General features: G+C 46.6%; 1 protein-coding gene across 1 annotated transcript in view; it reads left to right on the top strand.

Annotated features, from left to right (window-relative positions):
- LOC147122435 (mitochondrial adenyl nucleotide antiporter SLC25A24-A-like) overlaps nucleotides 1-18169 on the top strand; it is a 72203-nt gene extending 54034 nt beyond the window's left edge. Inside the window, exons 9-10 of the mRNA XM_085983593.1 lie at nucleotides 10151-10301; nucleotides 16609-18169. Coding sequence (XP_085839719.1) covers nucleotides 10151-10301; nucleotides 16609-16793 — 336 coding nt within the window. The 3' untranslated portion in view covers nucleotides 16794-18169. The remainder of the gene's footprint in view (nucleotides 1-10150; nucleotides 10302-16608) is intronic.
- Nucleotides 18170-22918: the final 4749 nt, after the last annotated feature.

Below are 22918 nucleotides of genomic sequence, written 5' to 3'. Positions count from 1 at the left end.
TTAACTCTCTAATTTTATTTGTCCTAGCCAAATTCGCTCGTGGCTCAGGTAATAATCCAGAGATTATTACCCTTGAGGTTCTGTTTTTTAATTTGACCCCTAGCTGCTCATACTCCTTTAACAGAACCAGCTTCCTAGTCCTATCTACGTCGTTTGTACCAACATGGACCACGACAACTGGATCCACCCCCTCCCACTGCAAGTTTCTTTCCAGCCCAGAGGAGATGTCCTTAACCCTGGCACCGGGTAGGCAACACAGCCTTCGGGACTCTCGCTCTCGGCTGCAGAGAACTCTATCTATCCCCCTAATAATACTATCCCCTACCACTACAACATTTCTATTTACTCCCCCCCCCCCCTTGAATGGCCCCCTGTTCCACGGTGCTGTGGCCAGGTTGCTTATCCTCCCTGCAGTCCCTGCTCCTGTCCCCACAGGGAGTAAGAACCTCGAACCTGTTGGACAAGAGCAAGGGCTGCGGCTCCTCCAGCTCTACCTCCTGGAATCCCGTACCTGCCTCACTCGTAGTCACACCGTCCTGTCCCTGACCATGGACTACATCTGAATTAATTAACTTCATAGGTGTGACCACCTCCTGATACACAGAGTCCAGGTACTTCTCCCCCTCCATGATGTGTCGCAGTGTCTGAAGCTCAGACTCCAGCTCATCAACACGGAGCTGGAGTTCCTGTAGCAGCAGACACTTGTCACAGACGTAATCACCGCGAGCCTCAATGGGGTTCACCGGCTCCCACATCTCGCAACAGTAACACATCACCTGCTCCATTCTATGTAATTAATTGAAATTTTTTATTGTTAGTTATGGACACCCTCTGCCCGATTTTAGATGCTAGTATCCCCTTTAATTAATTGGATTTAAATTAAATCAATCCCTCTAGTTACACCAGTTAAATGGTTTACCAACAGTCACTCTGCACCAGAAAGGCCTTATTAACTACAACCCACAGAGTTAAAGTTTGAAAAGAGCACCTAACACCCCACTGACCCTAACTCACACTTACCCAAACTCACAGCACTCTTTGATGACTCGCACTCAGTGCTTGCTCGCAGTAGGACTGGTCTTTTTATACTTTTTGTTTGTTTACAGCCAAATGAGTCACCCTTGCTGATTGGTTAGAAAACTGGTTTCCACCGCCTGCTGTGCCAATTTACTCCTACTGCAGTGTAACCTTGTTTTACTCTTCTTAAACCAACAGAATCCCAAATATTTAACTTTTCCCCTTTACTTAAACTGCTTAAGTAATCTTATCAAGAATGATTTAAAGAGAAATAACAATTAAAGAACTCTCGCACTTACCCAAACTCTCAGCACTCTTTGATGACTCGCACTCAGTGCTTGCTCGCTCTGGGACTCAACAGTGTCAGTGGCTGCAGACAGGTCGAGGAGGGATCGTTTACCTTTGTTGCAGTGAATTAGGATGTCATTTGTGACCTTGGGAAGAGCAGTTTCAGTGCTGTGGCAGGGGCGGAAGACTGATTGGAGTGATTCAAATAAGGAGTTCTGGGAAAAGTGGACACGGATTTGGGAGGTGACAGCACGTTCAAGAACTTGGGAAAGGAAAGGGAGGTTGGAGATGGCGCGGTAGAAACATAGAAACTAGGAGCAGGAATAGGCCATTCGACCCCTCGAGCCTGCTCCACCATTCAATGAGATCATGGCTGATCATCCAAATTCAGTACCCTGTCCCTGCTTTCTCCCCATATCCCTTGATCCCTTTAGCCTTAAGAAATATATCTAACTCCTTCTTGAATATATTTAATGAATTGGCCTCTACTGCCTTCTGTGGTAGAGAATTCCACAGGTTCACCACTCTCTGGGTGAAGAAATTCCTCTTCATTTCTGACCTAAATGGCATACCCCTTATCCTTAGACTGTGACCCCTGGATCTGGACTCCCCGACCATCGGGAACATCCTTCCTGCATCTAGTCTGTCCAGTCCTGTTAGAATTTTATAAGTTTCAATGAGATCCCCTCTCATTCTTCTAAACTCCAGTGAGTATAAGCCCAATCGACCTAATCTCTCCTCATATGTCATTCCTGCCATCCCAGGAATCAGCCTGGTGAATCTTCGCTGCACTCCTTCCATGGCAAGAACATCCTTCCTCAGATAAGGTGACCAAAACTGCACACAATACTCAAGGTGTGGTCTCACCAAGGCCCTGTACAACTGCAGCAAGACATCCTTGTTCCTGTACTCAAACCCTCTCGTTACGAAGGCCAACATACCATTTGCCTTCTTAACCGCCTGCTGCACCTGCATGCTTACATTCAGCGACTGGTGCACAAGGACACCCAGGTCCCGTTGCACTTCCCCGTCTCCCAATCTATTGCCATTCAGTTAATAATCTGCCTTTTTGACACCAAAGTGGATAACCTCGCATTTATCAACGTTATATTGCATCTGCCATGCTTCTGCCCAATCACCCAACCTGTCCAAATCATACTGGAGTTTCTCGGCATCCTCCTCACAGCACACACGCCCACCCAGCTTTGTGTCGTCTGCAAACTTGGAGATATTACATCTAGTTCCCTCGTCCAGATCATTAATATATATTGTGAGTAGCTAGGGTCCTAGGACCGATCCCTGCGGTACCCCACTAGTCACTGCCTGCCACTTGGAAAAAGAGCCGTTTATTCCAACTCTTTGCTTTCTGTCTGCCAACCAGTTCTCTATCAAAGTCAATACCTTGCCCCCAATCCCATGTGCCTTAACTTTACACTAATCTCTTATGCGGGACCTTATCGAAAGCCTTTTGAAAGTCCAAATACACCACATCCACTGGTTCTCCCTTATTTATTTTACCAGTTACATCCTCAAAAAATTCCAGTAGATTAGTCAAGCACGATTTACCTTTTGTAAATCCATGTTGACTTTGTCCGATCCGGTCACTGTTTTCCAAGTGCTCTGCTATTACATCTTTTATAATGGACCCTAGCATTTTCCCCACTACCGATTGTCATGCTTACCGGTCTGTAATTCCCTGTTTTCTCTCTACCACCTTTTTTGAACAGTGGGGTAACATTAGCTACCCTCCAATCCATGGGTACTGTTCCAGATTCCATCGAATGTTGGAAGATGATCAGCAATGCATCTACTATTTCTAGGGCCACTTCCTTAAGTACCCTAGGATGTAGATTATCAGGCCCTGGGGATTTATTGGCCTACAATCCCGTCAATTTCTCTAACACCATTTCCCTACAAATACTGATTTCTATCAGTTCCTCCCTTTCATAGAGCCTATGTTCCCCGACATCTCTGGGAGGTTGTGTCCTCCTTTGTGAAGACAGAACCAAAGTATGTATTTAATTGGTCTGCCATTTCTTTGTTCCCCATTATAAATTCCCCTGATTCTGACTGCAAGGAACATACGCTTGACTTCACCAATCTTTTTCTCTTCACATATCTATAAAAGCTTTTACAGTCAGTTTTTATGTTCCCTGCAAGCTTACTCTCATACTCTTATTTTCCCCCTCTTAATTAATCCCTTTGTCCTCCTTTGTTGAATCCTAAACTGCTCCCAATCCTCAGGTTTACTGCTTTTTCTGGCCAATTTATATGTCCTCTCCTTGGATCTTATGCTATCCCTAATTTCCCTTGTTAGCCACGGTTGAGTCACCTTTATCGTTTTATTTTTATGCCAAACTGGGATGAACAAATTCTGTAGTTCATCCATGCGATCATTGAATGTTTGCCATTGCCTATCTACCGTCAACCCTTTGAGTGACATTCCCCAATCAATCCTACCCAACTCGCGCCTCATACCATCGTAGTTTCCTTTATTTAAATTCAGGACCCTAGTCTCTGGGTCAACTACTTCACTCTCCATCTTAATGAAGAATTCTATCATATTATGATCGCTCCGACCCAAGGGGCCTCGCACAACAAGATTGCTAATTAATCCTTTCTCATTACATAATACCCAGTCTAAGATGGCCTGATCTCTAGTTGGTTCCTCGACATATTGGTCCAGGAAACCATCCCATATACACTCCAGAAATTCCTCCTCCACAGTATTGTTACTAATTTGGTTAGCCCAATCTATATGTAGATTAAAGTCACCCATGATGACTGCTGTGCCCTTATTGCACGCTTCTCTAATTTCCCTTTTAATGCCATCCCCGACCTCCGCATTACTGTTTGGAGGTCTATATACCACTCCCACTAACGTTTTCTGCCCCATGGTATTTCTCAGTTCTACCCATACAGATTCCACATCATCAGAGCTAATATCCTTCCTTACAATTGTGTTAATCCCCTCTTTAACCAGCAATGCTACCCCACCTCCTTTTCGCCTATCTTTCCTGAATATTGAATACCCCTGGATGTTGAGTTCCCAGCCTTGGCCACCCTGGAGTCATGTTTCCGTAATCGCAATCATATCATATTCGTTTACCTCTATTTGCGCAGCTAATTCATCCACCTTATTACGAATGCTCCTCGCATTAAGACACAAAGCCTTCAGGCTTGTTTTTTTAACGCTCTTGGATCTTTTAGAATTATTATTTACTGTGGCCATGCTTGATTTAAATCCTTGATTTCTCTGTCTGCCACTTTTGTTTTTCTCCTTCCTGTCTTTTGCTTTTATCCTTGTTTCCCTTTCCTCTATCTCCCTGCTCAGGTTCCCAACCCCCTGCCATTTTAGTTTAAACCCTCCCCCAGAGCACTAGCAAACACTCCCCCTAGGACATCGGTCCCGGCCCTGCCCAGATGCAAACCGTCCATTTTGTACTGGTCCCACCTCCCCTAGAACCGGTTCCAATGTCCCAGGAATTTGACTCCCTATCCCTTGCACCATTCCTCTAGCCACGTATTCATCTGAAATATCCTTCTATTTCTACTCTGACTAGCACATGGCACTGGTAGCAATCCTGAGATTACTACCTTTGAGGTCCTATTTTTTAATTTACCTCCTAACTCCCTGTATTCAGCTTTTAGGACCTCATCCTGGTTTTTACCTATATCGTTGGTACCTATATGCACCACGACAACTGGCTGTTCACCCTCCCCTTCCAAAATGTTCTGCAGCTGCTCTGAGACATCCTTGACCCTTGCACCAGGGAGGCAACACACCATCCTGGAGTCTCATTTGCGACCGCAGAAACGCCTATCTATTCCCCTTACAATAGAATCCCCTATCACTATAGCTCTCCCACTCTTTTTCCTCCCGTCCTGTGCAGCAGAACCACCCCTGGTGCCAGGAAGTTGGCTGCTGCTGCCTTCCCCTGGTAAGCCATCCCCCAAATTGGTATATCTGTTTGAGAGGGGGATGCCCACAGGGGACTCCTGCACTACCTGCCTGCGCCTACTACTCTGCCTGTTGGTCACCCTTTCCCTTTCTGCCTGTGCAACCTTTGCCTGCGGTGTGACCAACTGCTTAAACGTGATATCCGTGACGTCCTCAGCATTGCGAATGGTCCAGTATGTATCCAATCGCAGCTCCAGCGCCGCAATGTGGTCTGCCAGTAGCTGCAGCTGGATACACTTCCCGCACACATGGTTGTCAGGGACACAGGAAGTGTCCCTGAGTTCCCACATAGCGCAGGAGGAGCATACCACGGGGCCAAGCTCTCCTGTCATGACTTACCCTTTAATTAATTCAAAATAAATTAAATCAAATCAATCCCACCAATTACACTACAGTTAAATGATATATTTAAGGGCCCTGGTTTACAAACAGTCCCCGCTACACCACAGAGAGCTTAGAAACTATCCTGTGCAGCGAAGAAGTCTTGCTCGAACTTGTGCATGAAGATGTTTGCGTATTGGGGTGCAAATTTGGTCCCCATGGCTGTTCCGTGTGTTTGGGTAAAGAACTGGTTGTCGAAGGTGAAGACATTGTGGTCAAGGATGAAGCGGATGAGTTGTATGATGGCGTCTGGAGATTGGCTGTTGTTGGTGTTGAGTACTGAGGCTGTCGCAGCGATGCCGTCATCGTGGGGGATACTGGTGTAGAGTGCCGAGACGTCCATCGTGGCGAGGAGTGTTCCTGGTTCAACTGGTCCGTGGGTGCTGAGTTTCTGTAAGAAGTCTGTAGTGTCGCAACAGAAGCTGGGGGTTCCCTGTACGATGGGTTTCAGGATGCCCTCGACATATCCAGAGAGGTTCTCACACAGGGTTCCGTTGCCTGATGCGATAGGACGTCCAGGTGTGTTGGCTTTGTGTATCTTTGGGAGGCAGTAGAAGTCTCCCACGCGGGGAGTACGTGGGATGAGAGCATGTAGGATGCTTTGAAGGTCTGGATCGAAGGTTTTGATCAGTCTGTTGAGTTGGCGGGTGTGTTCTTTGGTCGGATCTGCGAGTAACTGTAGTGTTCCTGGTTGTCCAGTTGTCGGTATACTTCTTTGCAATAGTCCGTTCTGTTCTGTATGACGATGGCACCTCCTTTGTCTGCTGGTTTGATGACGATGTTGCGGTTGGTCTTGAGAGCGTGGATGGCGTTGCGTTGTGCTCGGGTGACATTCTGGACTGTCTTTGTGAGTGCAGCTGATGAATCTGGCGTTGATGCATCTCCTGACAGCTTGAGCATACATGTCAAGCTTAGGGCAGCGACCCTCCGGAGGGGTCCAATTTGACTCTTTCTTCTTCGGTAGCTGCACTGCGGATCCACCATCAAACTCACCATGGACTACTCCTCAGAATCGGTCTCATTCCTGGACACACGAATCTCCATCAAAGACGGACACCTCAGCACTTCACTCTACCGCAAGCCCACGGACAACCTCACGATGCTTCACTTCTCCAGCTTCCACCCTAACCACGTTAAAGAAGCCATCCCCTATGGACAAGCCCTGCGAATACACAGGATCTGCTCAGACGAGGAGGAACGCGATGGACACCTACAAACACTGAAAGACGCCCTTGTAAGAACGGGATATGACGCTCGACTCGTCGATCGACAGTTCCGACGGGCCACAGCGAAAAATCGCATAGACCTCCTCAGAAGACAAACACGGGACACAACCAACAGAGTACCCTTCGTCGTCCAGTACTTCCCCGGAGCGGAGAAACTACGCCATGTTCTTCGCAGCCTTCAACATGTCATCGATGACGACGAACACCTCGCTAAGGCCATCCCCACGCCTCCACTACTCGCTTTCAAACAGCCGCCTAACCTCAAACAGACCATCGTTCGCAGCAAATTACCCAGCTTTCAGGAGAACAGCGACCACGACACCACACAACCCTGCCACAGCAACCTCTGCAAGACATGCCAGATCATCAACACAGATACCATCATCACACGTGAGGACACCACCCACCAGGTACATGGTACATACTCATGTGACTCGGCCAACGTTGTCTACCTCATACGTTGCAGGAAATGATGCCCCGGAGCATGGTACATCGGCGAGACCATGCAGACACTGCGACAACGGATGAACGGACACCGCGCAACAATCACCAGGCAGGAGTGTTCCCTCCCAGTCGGCGAACACTTCAGCAGTCAAGGACATTCAGCCTCCGATCTTCGGGTAAGCATTCTCCAAGGCGGCCTTCGAGACACACAACGCAAAATCGTCGAGCAGAAACTGATAGCCAAGTTCCGCACCCATGAGGACGGCCTCAACAGAGATCTTGGGTTCATGTCACGCTACATGTAACCCCACCTGATGCAGGGTCATCCAGACTCGAGTCGATATTGGCTTGTTCTCTCTACACAGATGCGGCCGGACCTGCTGTGATTTCCAGCCAAAAAAAATGTTTTTTGTCTTTTTTTGTTTTTCATACAGACCCCAGCATCTGCAATATTTGACCCCTTGTGACCCCACCTCATTGTTCTTTGATGTAATGTTTCCCTGACTGACCTGTTTGGACACCATTCACACCTTTGACTGCTGTGATTATCTCTCTGCCGAGGTGTGATAAATGGCAGTTGGAAAGGTTACCTGTAAACATCTGACATGATTCTCTGACTATATAAGCTGTGTCTTTAGGCATTTCTCCACTTCACCTGAAGAAGGAGCAGCGCTCCGAAAGCTTGTGATTTCAAATAAAGCTGTTGGACTATAACCTGGTGTTGTGTGACTTCTTAAATTTGTCCACCCCAGTCCAACTCCGGCATCTCCACACCATAAAGGATGTGATAACAGGACACTTAGAAAATATCAACGGGATTAGACAAAGTCAACATGGATTTATGAAAGGGAAATTGTGTTTGACAAACCTACTGGAGTTTTTTGAGGATGTAACTGGTAGAATAGATAAGGGAGAGCCAGTGGATTTTCAGAATATCTTTGATAAAGTCCCACATAAGAGCTTAGTGTGCAAAATTAAAGCACATGGGATTGGGGGTAATATACTGGCATGGATTGAAAATTGGTTAACAAGACAGGAAGCAGAGAGTAGGAATAAATGGGTCATAGAAACATAGAAGATAGGAGCAGGAGTAGGCCATTCAGCCCTTCGAGCCTGCTCCGCCATTCAACGAGATCATGGCTGATCATCCAAATTCAGTACCCTGTCCTGCCTTCTCCCCATATCCCTTGATCCCTTTAGCCTTAAGAAATATATCCAACTCCTTCATGAATATATTTAATGAACTGGCCTCCACCGCCCTCTGTGGCAGAGAATTCCACAGGTTCACCACTCTCTGGGTGAAGAAATTCCTCCTCATTTCAGTCCTAAATGGCTTACCCCTTATCCTTAGACTATGACCCCTGGTTCTGGACTCCCCGGCCATCGGAAACATCCTTCCTGCATCTAGTCTGTCCAGGCCTGACAGAATTTTATAGGTTTCGATGAGATCCCTTCTCAATCTTCTAAACTCCAGTGAGTATAAGCCCAATCGACACAATCTCTCCTCATACGTCATTCCTGCCATCCCAGGTATCAGCCTGGTGAATCTTCGCTGCACTCCTTCCATGGCAAGAACGTCCTTCCTCAGATAAGGTGACCAAAACTGCACACAATACTCAAGGTGCGGTCTCACCAAGGCCCTGTACAACTGCAGCAAGGCATCCTTGTTCCTGTACTCGAACCCTCTTGCTACGAAGGCCAATATACCATTTGCCTTTTTAACCGCCTGCTGCACCTGCATGCTTACCTTCAGCGACTGGTGCACAAGTACACCCAGGTCTCTTTGCACTTCCCCTTCTCCCAGTCTATTGCCATTCAAATAATAATCTGCCTTCCTGTTTTTGCCACCAAAGTGGATAACCTCACATTTATCCACATTATAGTGCATTTGCCATGTTTCTGCCCAATCACCCAACCTGTCCAAATCGTACTGAAGTTTCACGACATCCTCCTCACAGCATACCCGCCCACCCAGCTTTGTGCCATCTGCAAATTTGGAGATATTACATCCAATTCCCTCGTCCAGATCATTAATGTATATTGTGAACAGCTGGGGTCTTTTTTGGGGTGGCAGGCGGTGACTAGTGGGGTACCGCAGGGATCAGTGCTTGGGCCCCAGCTATTCACAATATATATCAATGATTTGGATGAGGGAACCAAATGTAATATTTCGAAGTTTGCTGACGACACAAAACTAGATGGGATTGTGAGTTGTGAGGAGGATGCAAAGAGGCTTTAAGGCGATTTGGACAAGTTGAGTGAGTGGACAAATACATGGCAGATGCAGTATAACGTGGAGAAATGTGAAGTTATCCACTTCGGTAGGAAAAACAGAAAGGCAGAGTATTATTTAAATGGTGATTGTTTGGGAAATGTTGATGTACAAAGAGACCTGGGTGTCCTTGTACACGAATCACTGAAAGCAAACATGCAGGTGCAGCAAGCAGTTAGGAAGGCAAATGGTATGTTGGCCTTCATTGCAAGAGGATTTGAGTACAGGAGCAAGGATGTCTTACTACAGTTATACAGGGCCTTGGTGAGACCACACCTGGAGTACTGTGTGCAGTTTTGAACTCGCTACCACAGGGAGTGGTTAAGGCGAATAGTACAGATGCATTTAAGGGAAAGCTGGATAAACACACGAGGGGGAAAGGAATAGAAGGATCTGCTGATAGGGTGAGATGAAGAGGGGTGGGAGGAGGTTGGTGTGGAGCATAAACGCCGGCACAGACCAGTTGGGCCGAATGGCCTGTTTCAGTACTGTATATTTTGTGTAAAGGAGTGTTTGTTCGATCCTCTCACTGCTCTGAATTCTTCTCTCATTCCCTTGTAGACATTGAAGAAGACCTGGTTAAATAAATATGCCAAGGACTCTGCTGACCCAGGAGTGTTGGTCCTGGTAGCTTGCGGCACCATATCCAGTACCTGTGGACAGCTGGCCAGCTATCCGTTAGCCCTGATCAGGACACGGATGCAAGCGCAGGGTAAGGTGCTGATAATCCAGGGACGGTCAGTCTGTCCTTTTCCTGCCTTTGTAATTAAAACATACAGCAGTTTAGACCAACAGTATTACTGAGGATCAGGAACATGCAGTGACTGTTGTGTAGCTCACCCTCTGCTCTGCCAGTCAATATATCTCAGTCCGACACAGGCCAGGTGACTAAGAACATAAGAAATAAGAGCAGGAGTAGGAGGTACGGCAGCCTCGACCTCAACTCCACTTTCCCACCCGATCTCCATATCCCTTGATTCCCCTAGAGTCCAAAAATCTATCGATCTAAGCCTTGAAAATACTCAAAGACTCAGCATTCACAGCCCTCTGGGGCAGAGAATTCCAAAGATTCACAACACTCTGAGTGAAGAAATTCCTCTTCATCTTGGTCTTCAATGGCCGACCCCTTATCCTGAGACTATGCCCCCTAGTTCTAGACACTCCAGCCAGGGGAAACAACCTCTCAGCATCTACCCTGTCAATCCCCTTCAGAATCTTGTATGGTTCAGTGAGATCACCTCTCACTCTTCTGAACTCGAGAGTATAGGCCCATTCCACACAATCTCTCATCATAGGACAGCCATCTCATCCCAGGAATCAATCGAGTGAACCTTCACTGCACCGCCTCCAAGGCAAGTATATCCTTCCTTAGATAAGGAGACCAAAACTGTGCACTGTACTCCAGGTGTGGTCTCACCAAGGTCCTGTACAATTGTAGCAAGACTTCCTCACTCTTATACTCCAACCCCCTTGCAGTAAAGGCCAACATGCCATTTGTACAGGAACAAGGATGTCTTGCTGCAGTTGTACAGGGCCTTGGTGAGACCACACCTTGAGTATTGTGTGCAGTTTTGGTCGCCTTATCTGAGGAAGGATGTTCTTGCCATGGAGGGAGTGCAGCGAAGATTCACCAGGCTGATATCTGGGATGGCAGGAATGACGTATGAGGAGAGATTGGTTCGATTGGGCTTATACTCGCTGGAGTTTAGAAGAATGAGAGGGGATCTCATTGAAACTTATAAAATTTTAACAGGACTAGACAGACTAGATGCAGGAAGGATGTTCCCGATGGCCGGGGAGTCCAGAACCAGGGGTCACAGTCTAAGGATAAGGGGTAAGCCATTTAGGACAGAGATGAGGAGGAATTTCTTCACCCAGAGAGTGGTGAACCTGTGGAATTCTCTACCACATAAGGCAGTAGAGGCCAATTCATTAAATATATTCAAGAAGGAGTTAGATATATTTCTTAAGGCTAAAGGGATCAAGGGATATGGAGGGACAGGGTACTGAATTTGGATTATCAGCCATGATCGCATTGAATGGCGGAGCAGGCTCGAGAGGCCGAATGGCCTACTCCTGCGCCTATCTTCTATGTTTCTATATTTGCCTTCCTTATTGCTTGCTGTACCTGCATGTTAGCTTTCTGTCTTTCTTGCACAAGGCCACCCAAATCTCTCTGAACACCAACATTTGAAAGTTTCTCACCATTTAAAAAATATAGTTTTTCTATTCTTCCTACCAAAGTGAATAACCTCACATTTCCCTACATTATACTCCATCTGCCACCTTACTGCCCACTCACTTAGTCTATCTAGCTCCCTTTGCAGACTTTGTGTTCTCCTCACAGCTTACTGACCCACCTAGCTTTGTATCGTCAGCAAACTTGGATACATTACACTTGGTCCCTTCATCTAGGTCATTAATATAGATTGAAAATAGCTGAGGCCCCAACACTGATCCTTGCGACACCCCATTAGTTACAGCCTGCCAACCTGAAAAAGATCCGTTTATCCCTGCTCTCTGTTTTCTGTCCGTTAACCAATCCTCTATCCATGCTACTGTATTACCCCCAACCCCATGAGCCCTAAACTTGTGTAATAACCTTTTATGTGACACCTTATCGAATGTCTTTTGGAAATCCAAATATAGTACATCCACTGGTTCCCCTTTATCTACCCTGCTAGTTACATCCTCAAAAAACTCTAATAAATTTGTCAAACACGATTTCCCTTTCATAAAACCATGTTGACTCTGCCTAATCATGTTATGATTTTCTAAGTGCCCTGATACCACTTCCTTAACAATGGATTCCAGCATTTTCCCGACAAATTATGTCAGGCTAACTGGCCTGTAGTTCCGTTTTCTCTCTCCCTCCTTTCTGGAAAAGCGATGTTACACTTGCTACATTCCAATCCGCTGGGACTGTTCTAGAATCTAGGGAATTTTGGAAAATCAAAACCAATGCATCCACTATCTCTGCAGTCACCTTTATTAGAACCCTAGGATGGAGGCTGTTAGGTCCAGGGGATTTGTTGGCTTTTAATCCCATTAGTTTCTCTAATACTTTTTCTCTACTTATATTAATTCTGTTAAGTTCCTCACCCTCATTAGACGCTTGGTTCCCCACCATATCTGGTATGCTTTTTGTGTCTTCTACTCGATGGCTGTGAATGGCTGCTCTTTGTGTACAGTGAGAGGAGTATCCTTCGCCTGCATATTACTGCTCTCTCTGCCTGTTCCTACTTCACTTAGCCTGAATATCACTCCCTGGGGACAATATTCTCTACTATTCACAACAGTACGTGTGAAAATTGATGGGGTACAGGCCGTAAAGTGGTTCTGTTACTGGATTAATAATCCAGAGAAAGTGAGTTCAATTCTCACTGTGGGCAGGTTGACAACTTGGATTCAGTTTAATAAATCTGGCAATAAAAATCTGAGATCAGTAAAAGTGACCATGAAACTGTCGGATTGTCGTAAAAACCCAACTAATGTTCTTTAGGGAAGGAAACCTGCCGTCCTTACCCGGTCTGGGCCTATATGTGACTCCAGTCCCACACCAACGTGGTTGACTCTTAACTGCCCTCTGAAGTAGCCGAGCAAGACATAAGAACATAAGAAATAGGAACAGGAGTCGGCCATTCGAGCCTGCTCCACTATTCAATGAGATTATGGCTGATCTTCTGCCTCAACGCCATTCACCGGCCCTATTGCCATATCCCTTGATGCCCTTACTAGTCAGAAATCTATCGACTTCTGTTTTGAATATACCCAATGACTGAGCCTCCACAGCCCTCTGAGGTACAGAATTCCAAAGATTCACCACCCTGTGTGTGAAGAAATTTCTTCTCATCTCAGTTCTGAGGCTGTGGTCCCTGGTTCTAGACTCCCCAGCCAAGGGAAACATTCTCCCAGCATCCACCCTATCAAGCCCTGTAATAATTTTGTATGCTTCAATGAGATCCCCTCTCATTTGTCTGAATTCAAGAGAATACAGACCTAGTTTACTCTATCTCTTATACGGCAGTCCCGCCATCTCGTGAACCTTCGTTGCACTCCCTCTATGGCAAGTATATCCTTCCTTTGGTAAGGAGACCAAAATTGTACACAGTATTCCAGGTGTGGTCTCACCAAGGCCCTATATAATTGGAGTAAGACTTCTTTACTCCTGTACTCAAATCCTCTTGTAATGAAGGCCAGCATACCATTTGCCTTCCTAATGGCTTGCTGCAGCTGCACATTCACTTTCAGTGACTCATGTACAAGGACACCCAGGTCCCTTTGAGCATCTGCATTCCCTAATCGTTCACCATTTAGGAAATACTCTGCCTTTGTTTTTTCTACCAAAGTGGATAACTTCACATTTATCCACATTATATTCCATCTGCCATGTTCTCGCCCACTCACTGAGCCTGTCGAGATCCCCTTGAAGCCTCTTCACATCCTCTTCACAACTGACACTGCCACCTAGCTTTGTATCATCAGCAAATTTGGAAATGTTACATTTAGTCCCCTCATCCAAATCATTGATATAGATTGTGAATAGCTGGGGCCCAAGCACCAATCCTTGCGGTACCCCACTAGTCACAGCCTGCCATCCTGAAAAAGACCCGTTTATCCCTACTCTTTGTTTTCTGTCTGTTAACCAATTCTCAATCCATGCTAGTATATTACCCCCAATTCCATGTGCCCTAATTTTGTTCACCAACCTCTTGTGTGGGACCTTATCAAAGGCCTTCTGAAAATCCAAATACACCACATCTACCGGTTCCCCTTTGTCTACTCCACTAGTTACATCCTCAAAGAACTCCAATAGGTTTGTCAAACAGGATTTCCTTTTCATAAATCCATGTTGACTCTGCCCAATCTTACTATTAGTTTCTAAGTGCCCAGTTATTGCATCCTTTATAATAGATTCCAGCATTTTCCCAACTACTGATGTGAGGCTAACAGGTCTGTAGTTCCCCGTTTTCTCACTCCCTCCTTTCTTAAATAGCGAGGTTACATTTGTTATCCTCCAATCTGCAGGAACCATTCCAGAATCTATAGAATTTTGGAAGATGACAACCAATGTGTCCACTATCCCAATGGCCACCTCTTTCAAAACCCTAGGATGTAGGTCATCTGGTCCTTGGGATTTATCAACTTTTAGTCTCATTAATTTTGCTAGTACAGGAAACTTTGTGCTATCCGGCACCGACGGGACCGAGCTGCTGCCGTTCCCTCAAAACTGCCGGACACTCCAGAGTATTTATTTAATTTCTCTGCCATTTCCTCATTCCCCATTTTAAATTCTCCCGTCTGACTGTAAAGGACCTACATTTACCTTCGCCAGTCTTTTACTTTTCACATACCTATAGAAGCTTTTACAATCAGTTTTTATATTTTTCGCTAGTTTGTGCTCATATTCCCTTTCTTTGTCAATTTCTTGGTCCCCTTTTGCTGATTTCTAAAAAGATCCCAATCCTCAGGGTGGTCGCTTTTTCAGGCAACTTTATAAGCTTCCTCCTTTGACTTAATACTAGCTTTAATTTCTTTTGTTAGCCATGGTTGGATCACTTTTCCTTTTTGGGTTTTTATGCCCTAGAGGAATATATGTTTGTTGCAAATTATGCATTATTTCCTTGAATGTTAGCCATTGTGTGTCCACCTTCATACCTTTTAGTGTAGTCTCCCAATCTACCATGGCCAACTTGTCCCTCATACCCTTGTAGTTTCCTGTTTAGATTGAACTACATCACTCTCAAACTTAATGTAAAATTCAATCATATTATGGTCACTTGTCCCTAAAGGCCCCTTTACCACAAGATTATTGATTAGCCCTTTCTCATTACTCAGTACCAGATCCAGAATAGCCTGTTCCATTCGGTTCCTCCACATACTGATCCAGGAAACCATCTCGCATGCATTCCAAGATTTCGTCCTCCACACCATTAGTGGTATTTTGATTTGCCCAGTCAATATGTAGATTAAAGTCCCCCATGATTACCGTATTGCCCTTGTTACATGCACTTCCAATCTCTTGATTGACACTGTGCCCTACATTACCATTACTGTTTGGTGGCCTATACACAACTCCCACCAATGTTTTCCTCCCTTTGCTGTTTCTTAGCTCCACGCAAACTGATTCCCGTTCTACATCATGATCTGCCGAGCCAAGATCTTTTATCTCTACCGTACCGATCTCATCCCTTATTAACAGCGCTACGTCACCTCCTTTTCCTTTTTGTCTGTCCTTCCTAAATGTTGAGTACCCCGGAACATTCAGTTCCCAGCTTTGGTTACCCTGCAACCATGTCTCTGTAATGACAATGACATCATACCCATTTACTTCTATTAGTGCCATTAATTCATCCACCTTGTTGCGAATGCTACGTGCATTTAGATAAAGTGCCTTCAACTTTGCCTGTTTAATATTTTTCTGCACTTTGACCCTGTTTACTGTTGGCCTTTCTTTCTGCTCCCTACTAGTTTTGCTGACTCCTTTTCTAACTTGCACTTCCAGCTTTGTTTCTCTCCGTTCTGGGCCCACTTAGGTTCCCAGCCCCCTGATATACTCGTTTAAATCCTTCCCAACAGCACTAGCAAACCCCCCTGCGAGGATATTGGTCCCGGTTCTGCCGAGGTGTAACCCGTCCGGCTTGTACAGGTCCCACCTTCCCCAGATTCGGTTCCAATACCTCAGAAATTTAAATCCCTCCCTCCTGCACCATCTCTCCAGCCACGCATTCATCTGGCCGATTCTCATATTTCTGCTCTCGCGAGCATGTGGCACTGGGCGTAATCCTGAGATTACTACCTTTTGAGGTCCTGCTTTTTAATTTATTTCCTAGTTCGGTTTGTATCAAACCCGCTCCCAGCGGGTCAAGCAGAAGGCCCACCCCCACCTTCTCAGGGCAACTGGGGATGGGCAATAAATGCCGGCCGTGCCAGCGACGCTCACATCCTGAGCCCGTCACAGAATGTCTGAAGCCGAGATTCACATTGTGGTGTTAACAGAGAAACTGGTGTGTTCGCAGCTTCGCTGGAGGAATCAAAACAGCTCAACATGGTTGGCCTGTTCCGAAAGATCGTGGCCAATGAGGGTCCGTTTGGCCTCTACAGGGGTCTGGCCCCCAACTTCATGAAGGTGATCCCTGCCGTCAGCATCAGCTACGTGGTGTATGAACACATGAAGACAGCTCTGGGCATCCAGTCCCGCTAAAACCGCTCCTATTCTCTCGGGGAACCAGATTTCACCAGATCAGAAAATTCCATTCGCTGCTCAAGACAGAGACCGACAAAGGGCAGATCCCAGGCTCCGATCCCCAGGCCCCCGCAATCCCAGGCCCCGATCCCCAGCCCCCCGCAACCCCAGGCCCTGATCCCCAGCCCACCCCGCAACCCCAGGCCCCGATCCTCAGGCCCCAATCCCCAGCCCACCCCACAACCCCAGACCCCCCGCAATCCCAGGCCCTGATCCCCAGTCCACCCCGCAACCCCAGGCCCCGATCCTCAGGCCCCAATTCCCAGCCCACCCCGCAACCCCAGACCCCCCGCAACCCCAGGCCCCGATCCCTCCACAAATCCCCAGTCCCCTGATCCCCATTCAGGAGAGAAGTTACGAAACACTTCTTCACGATAGAAGTGTGGAACGTTCTCCCACAAAAAGCAGATGGTCAGTGAATAATTTTAAATCTGAGATCAATGGATTTTTGCTCGACAAGAGTAGAAAGGATATGGAGCCAAGGCGGGTGGAGTCAGGATATAGATCATTAAATGGCGGAACAGACTTGAGGGGCTGAATGGCCTCCTGTTCCAGTGTTCCCAGTCCCTAGGTGAAGCAAAGTGGAGGGGATTGTGGAACCTGATCCTTGAAACTGGTTACACAAATCCCTGAATCCTGTAGATTAGAACAGAGCTTGCTGCTCAGTCACTGTGATCCTGGGCCTGACCGTCACTTCTGTTGAAATGTGAGAGAAGATTCTAAGATCTGGTTCGGCCGAATTGCTCCGATTTGGACAAGGGGCCCATGGTTGCTTGGCTCTGCTCTGAGTAGAATTTTCTGATCGGTCATTAATCAAAGAATCGATGTTTTGAGAAACACGCACATCTTTTACCTTCCGTCCGCGGGGGAAATATTCGCGTGACCTGCAACCGAATATTTACTGATTCCTTCAGTCTCTGGGAATAAAGTTTGTTTTTTTAGCTTTGCTTTGGTGCTGCAGTTTATAATCGTACTTTGCTTCTGGCAAACAAACTCCAAATCCTAATTATTCGCATTTAATGAATTTACTCTCAATGTCTTGTGTGCCTCTCTAATGGGTCGAGCCAGCGATATCGAATAGAAGTGACCTCGGGATTACTTTCCACACTCGAGTTGTGCTTCGAACATGACTCAAGACTGTCATGTGTCTTAAATAAATAATGGGTGTAATTTTGGGAAAATGTAGACTCCAATTAATCCGAAGTGATGATCTGCAGCGAGCGGTTCTGGGATAGGGCGGTTTCTCATCCTCACTCCGGTACTTTTGTATTTTATTTTACATGCGTTGCATGGATTTTTTTATCAATAAATTGCTACGATTTATTTGCAACATTTGTAGAAATGTCTCTGCGTTAGCTCTGTTTATTGATCCCTTGACCGGGGAGGGACCCAATCTCCCATTGCACACCAGGGTGGTTAACAGGTTCAAGGTACAAGCCATCAAACAAAGTCCTTTGCAAGGGTGTGGCTTCCGGTAGATGATCACCGCAACGTACACACACAGGCTCACACGCACACACCCGCACGCACACACACACTCGGAACACACTACACACCCCCCCGCACGTACCTGCACACACACTCGAACACCACACACATACAGACACATAGACACACACACACAGACATAGATACAGACGCAGAAATGCATAGATTCAAACGCACAGACAGGCACAGTGTCAGCCGTGGCTCAGTGGGCAGCACTCTGGCCTTTGAATCAGAAGGTCACGGGTTCAAGTCCCACTCCAGACATTTGAGCACAAATTCTAGGCTGGCACTCCCAGTGCAGTACTGAGGGAGCGCCGCACTGTCAGAGGGGCAGTACTGAGGGAGAGCTGCACTGTCGGAGGGGCAGTACTGAGGGAGCGCCGCACTGTCAGAGGGGCAGTACTGAGGGAGCGCTGCACTGTCAGAGGGGCAGTACTGAGGGAGCGCCGCACTGTCGGAGGGGCAGTACTGAGGGAGCGCTGCACTGTCAGAGGGGCAGTACTGAGGGAGCGCCGCACTGTCGGAGGGGCAGTACTGAGGGAGAGCTGCACTGTCGGAGGAGCAGTACTGAGGGAGCGCTGCACTGTCGGAGCAGTACTGAGGGAGCGCCGCACTGTCGGAGGGGCAGTACTGAGGGAGAGCCGCACTGTCGGAGGGGCAGTACTGAGGGAGAGCTGCACTGTCGGAGGGGCAGTACTGAGGGAGAGCTGCACTGTCGGAGGGGCAGTACATAAGAACATAACATAAGAAATAGGAGCAGGAGTAGGCCAATCGGCCCCTCGAGCCTGCTCCGCCATTCAATAAGATCATGGCTGATCTGATCCTAACCGCCAATCTACTATCACAGAACCATCTCCTGAATCTAACAGAATTAGACACACGAAATAGGAGCAGGACCAGGCTACACGGCCCCTGGGCCCGCTCCGCTACCCACAGGGCCATGTCCGATCCGAACCTAAACTCGTCCAAATTCCTGCCCGCTCCCCGTAACCTTTAATTCCCTTCACTTCTAGGAAACTGTCTATTTCTGTTTTAAATTTATGTAATGATGTAGCTTCTACAGCTTTTTGGGGCAGCATATTCCATGGACCTACCACCCTGAGTGAAGTAGTTCCTCCTCATCTCAGTTTTGAAAGAGCAGCCCCTTATTCTAAGACTATGCCCCCTAGTTCTAGTTTCACCCATCATCGGGAACATCTTCCCCGCATCCACCCGATCCAACCCCTTCACAATCTTATATGTTTCAATAAGATCGCCTCTCATTCTTCTGAACTCCAATGAGTAGAGTCCCAATCTACTCTATTCCATTCTCCCAGTTTCTCCATCTCCGCCGTATCGGCTCCGACGATGCCACCTTCCACACCAGTGCTTCAGACATGTCTTCCTTTTTCCGCAACCGAGGATTCCCCTCTACCGTGGTTGACACTGCCCTCGACCGTGTCAGTTCTATCTCCCGCACTTCTGCCTTCACCCCTGCCCCTCCCTCCCGGAACCACGATAGGGTTCCCCTTGTCCTCACCTTTCACTCCACCAGCCTCCACATTCAACAGATCATCCTCCGGCATTTCCGCTACCTCCAAAGTGATCCCACCACCAAACGTATCTTCCCCTCCCCTCCCCTTTCAGCATTCCGCAGGGACCGCTCCCTCCGAGACACCCTAGTCCACTCCTCTATCACCCCAAACAGCCCTTCCCCTTCGCCCAGCACCTTCCCGTGCAAGCGGAGGAGATGTAACACCTGCCCCATACCTCCCCCCTTCCCAGGGCCCCAAACACCCCTTCCAGGTGAAACAGCGATTTACTTGTACTTCTCGCAATCTAGTATACTGTATTCGCTGCTCACGATGCGGTCTCCTCTACATTGGGGAGACCAAACGCAGATTGGGTGACCGCTTTGCGGAACACCTCCGTTCCGTCCGTAAGGGTGACCCCGAGCTTCCGGTCGCCTGTCATTTTAATTCACCGCCCCATTCCCACTCGGACCTCACCGTCCTTGGCCTCTTGTATTGTTCCACGGAAGCTCAACGTAAACTCGAGGAACAGCACCTCATCTTCCGATTAGGCACTCTGCAGCCTTCCGGACTCAATATCGAGTTCAACAATTTCAGATCATAACCTCGGCCCCTATTTCATTTTTTCTTGTAATTTTTCCACTCCTTTCCGCCCCCCCCCCCCCCTTTACTTTTGTTTCGCTCTCACACCTGGCAGCTATCCCTTGCCCTGCCAGTACACTTTACACCCAATCTCAGCCTATTACCATCTCAACACCTTTCATTATCTCTTTTTTACTCCTTTTGTTTCTTTTGTCCGATCGCAGCCCTGCCTCTGATCCATCTTTTCTTTCCAGTTTTGAAGAAGGGTTCGACCCGAAACGTCAACTCAAATTTCTGTCCACGGATGTTGCCTCACCTGCTGAGTTTTTCCAGCATTTTCTGTTGTTATTTCCCAATCTACTCAACCTCCCCTCATATGTCCATCCCCTCATCCCCAGGATTAACCGAGTGAACCTTCTTTGTACTGACTCGAGAGCAAGTATGTCTTTTCTTAAGTATGGACACCAAAACTGTATGCAGTATTGCAGGTGCGGTCTCACCAATACCTTGTACAACTGAAGCAATACCTCCCTATTTTTATATTCTATCCCCCTAGCAATGAAAGCCAACATTCCATTGGCCTTCTTAATCACTTGCTGCACCTGCATACTAACCTTTTGAGTTTCGTGCACCAGGACCCCCAGATCCCTTTGTACTTCAGTACTTTCCAGTTTCTTGCCATTAAGATAATAACTTGCTCTACGATTTTTCCTGCCAAAGTGCATAACCTCACACTTTCCAGTATTGTATTCCATCTGCCAAATCTCTGCCCACTTACTTAGCCTGTCTATGTCCCCTTGCAGGTTTTTTATGTCCTCCTCACTCACTACTTTCCCTCCCATCTTAGTATCATCTGCAAACTTAGATATGTTACACTCGGTCCCCTCCTCCAAATCGTTAATATAGATTGTAAAGAGTTGGGGACCCAGCACTGACTCCTGCGGAACACCACTAGTTACTGATTGCCAGTCTGAGAATGAACCATTTATCCCAACTCTCTGCCTTCTGTTAGATAGCCAATCCTCTATCCATGCCAGAATATTACCCCCAATCCTGTGATTTTTTTATCTTAAGCAATAATCTTTTGTGTGGCACCTTGTCAAATGCCTTTTGGAAGTCTAAATACACTACGTCCACTGGTTCCCCTTTATCCACCCTATATGTTACTTCCTCAAAGAACTCCAGCAAATTTGTCAAACATGACTTCCCCTTCATAAAACCATGCTGACTTTGTCCTATTAAATTATGATTATCCAAATGTCCTGTTACTGTCTCCTTAATAATGGACTCCAACATTTTACCTACCACAGATGTTAAGCTAACCGGTCTATAGTTTCCAGCCTTCTGTCTACTGCCCTTTTTAAATAAGGGTGTTACATTAGCAGTTTTCCAGTCGGCCGGGACCTTTGCGGAGTCCAGGGAGTTTTGGAAAATTATTACCAATGCATCCACAATCCCTACCACCACTTCCCTCAAGACCCTAGGATGTAAGCCATCAGGTCCAGGTGATTTATCCGCCTTGAGTCCCATTATTTTACCGAGTACCACTTCCTTAGTGATTTTGATCGTGTTTAGCTCCTCCCCCCCATAGCCCCTTGTTTGTCCAGTGTTGGGATATTCTTAGTGTCCTCTACTGTAAAGACTGATACAAAATATTCATTCAGTGTTTTTGCCATCTCCATATTTCCCACCATTAATTTCCTGGTCTCATCCTCTAAGGGACCAATATTTACTTTCGCCACCCTTTTTCTTTTTATATAAGTATAAAAACTCTTACTATCTGTTTTTATATTTTTTGCTAATTTACTTTCATAATCTATCTTCCCTTTCTTAATCAATCTTTTTGTTATTTTTTGCTGTCTTTTAAAGTTTTCCCAATCCTCTATCCTCCCACTAGATTTGGCTACCTTATATGCCCTTGTTTTTAGTCGAATACTATCCTTAATTTCTTTACTTCGCCACGGATGGCTGTCTTTTCTTTTACACCCTTTTCTTCTCAGTGGAATATATATTTTTTGGAAGTTGTAAAATAACTCCTTAAATGTACACCACTAATCATGTATCGTCTTACCCTTTAATCTATTTTCCCAATCCACTCTACTCAATTCCGCTCTCATACCTTCATAGTCTCCTTTATTCAAGCTTAGCACGCTTGTTTGAGATCCAACCTTCTCACCCTCTAATTGAATATGGAATTCAACCATGTTATGGTCACTCATTCCAAGGGGATCCTTTACTAGGACATTTTTAATTAATCCTGTCTCGTTACACAGGACGAGATCTAAGGTTGCTTGCCCCCTGGTCGGTTCAGTTACATACTGCTCAAGAAACCCATCCCTAATACACTCAATGAACTCATCCTCAAGGCAGCCCTGCCCAATTTGATTTGTCCAATTAATATGATAGTTAAAATCCCCCATAATTATAGATGTTCCCTTATTACAAGCCTCAACTGAGGGGCAGATGCACTGTCGGAGGGGCAGTACTGAGGGAGCGATGCAC

The sequence above is a fragment of the Somniosus microcephalus genome, chromosome 3 (genome assembly GCF_052327205.1).
Source record: "Somniosus microcephalus isolate GS21.2 chromosome 3, FLI_Smic_1.0, whole genome shotgun sequence".
NCBI classification, from domain to species: domain Eukaryota; kingdom Metazoa; phylum Chordata; class Chondrichthyes; order Squaliformes; family Somniosidae; genus Somniosus; species Somniosus microcephalus.
Note: the sequence above shows the minus strand (reverse complement) of the source record. Positions and strands in the feature narration are given on the sequence as shown.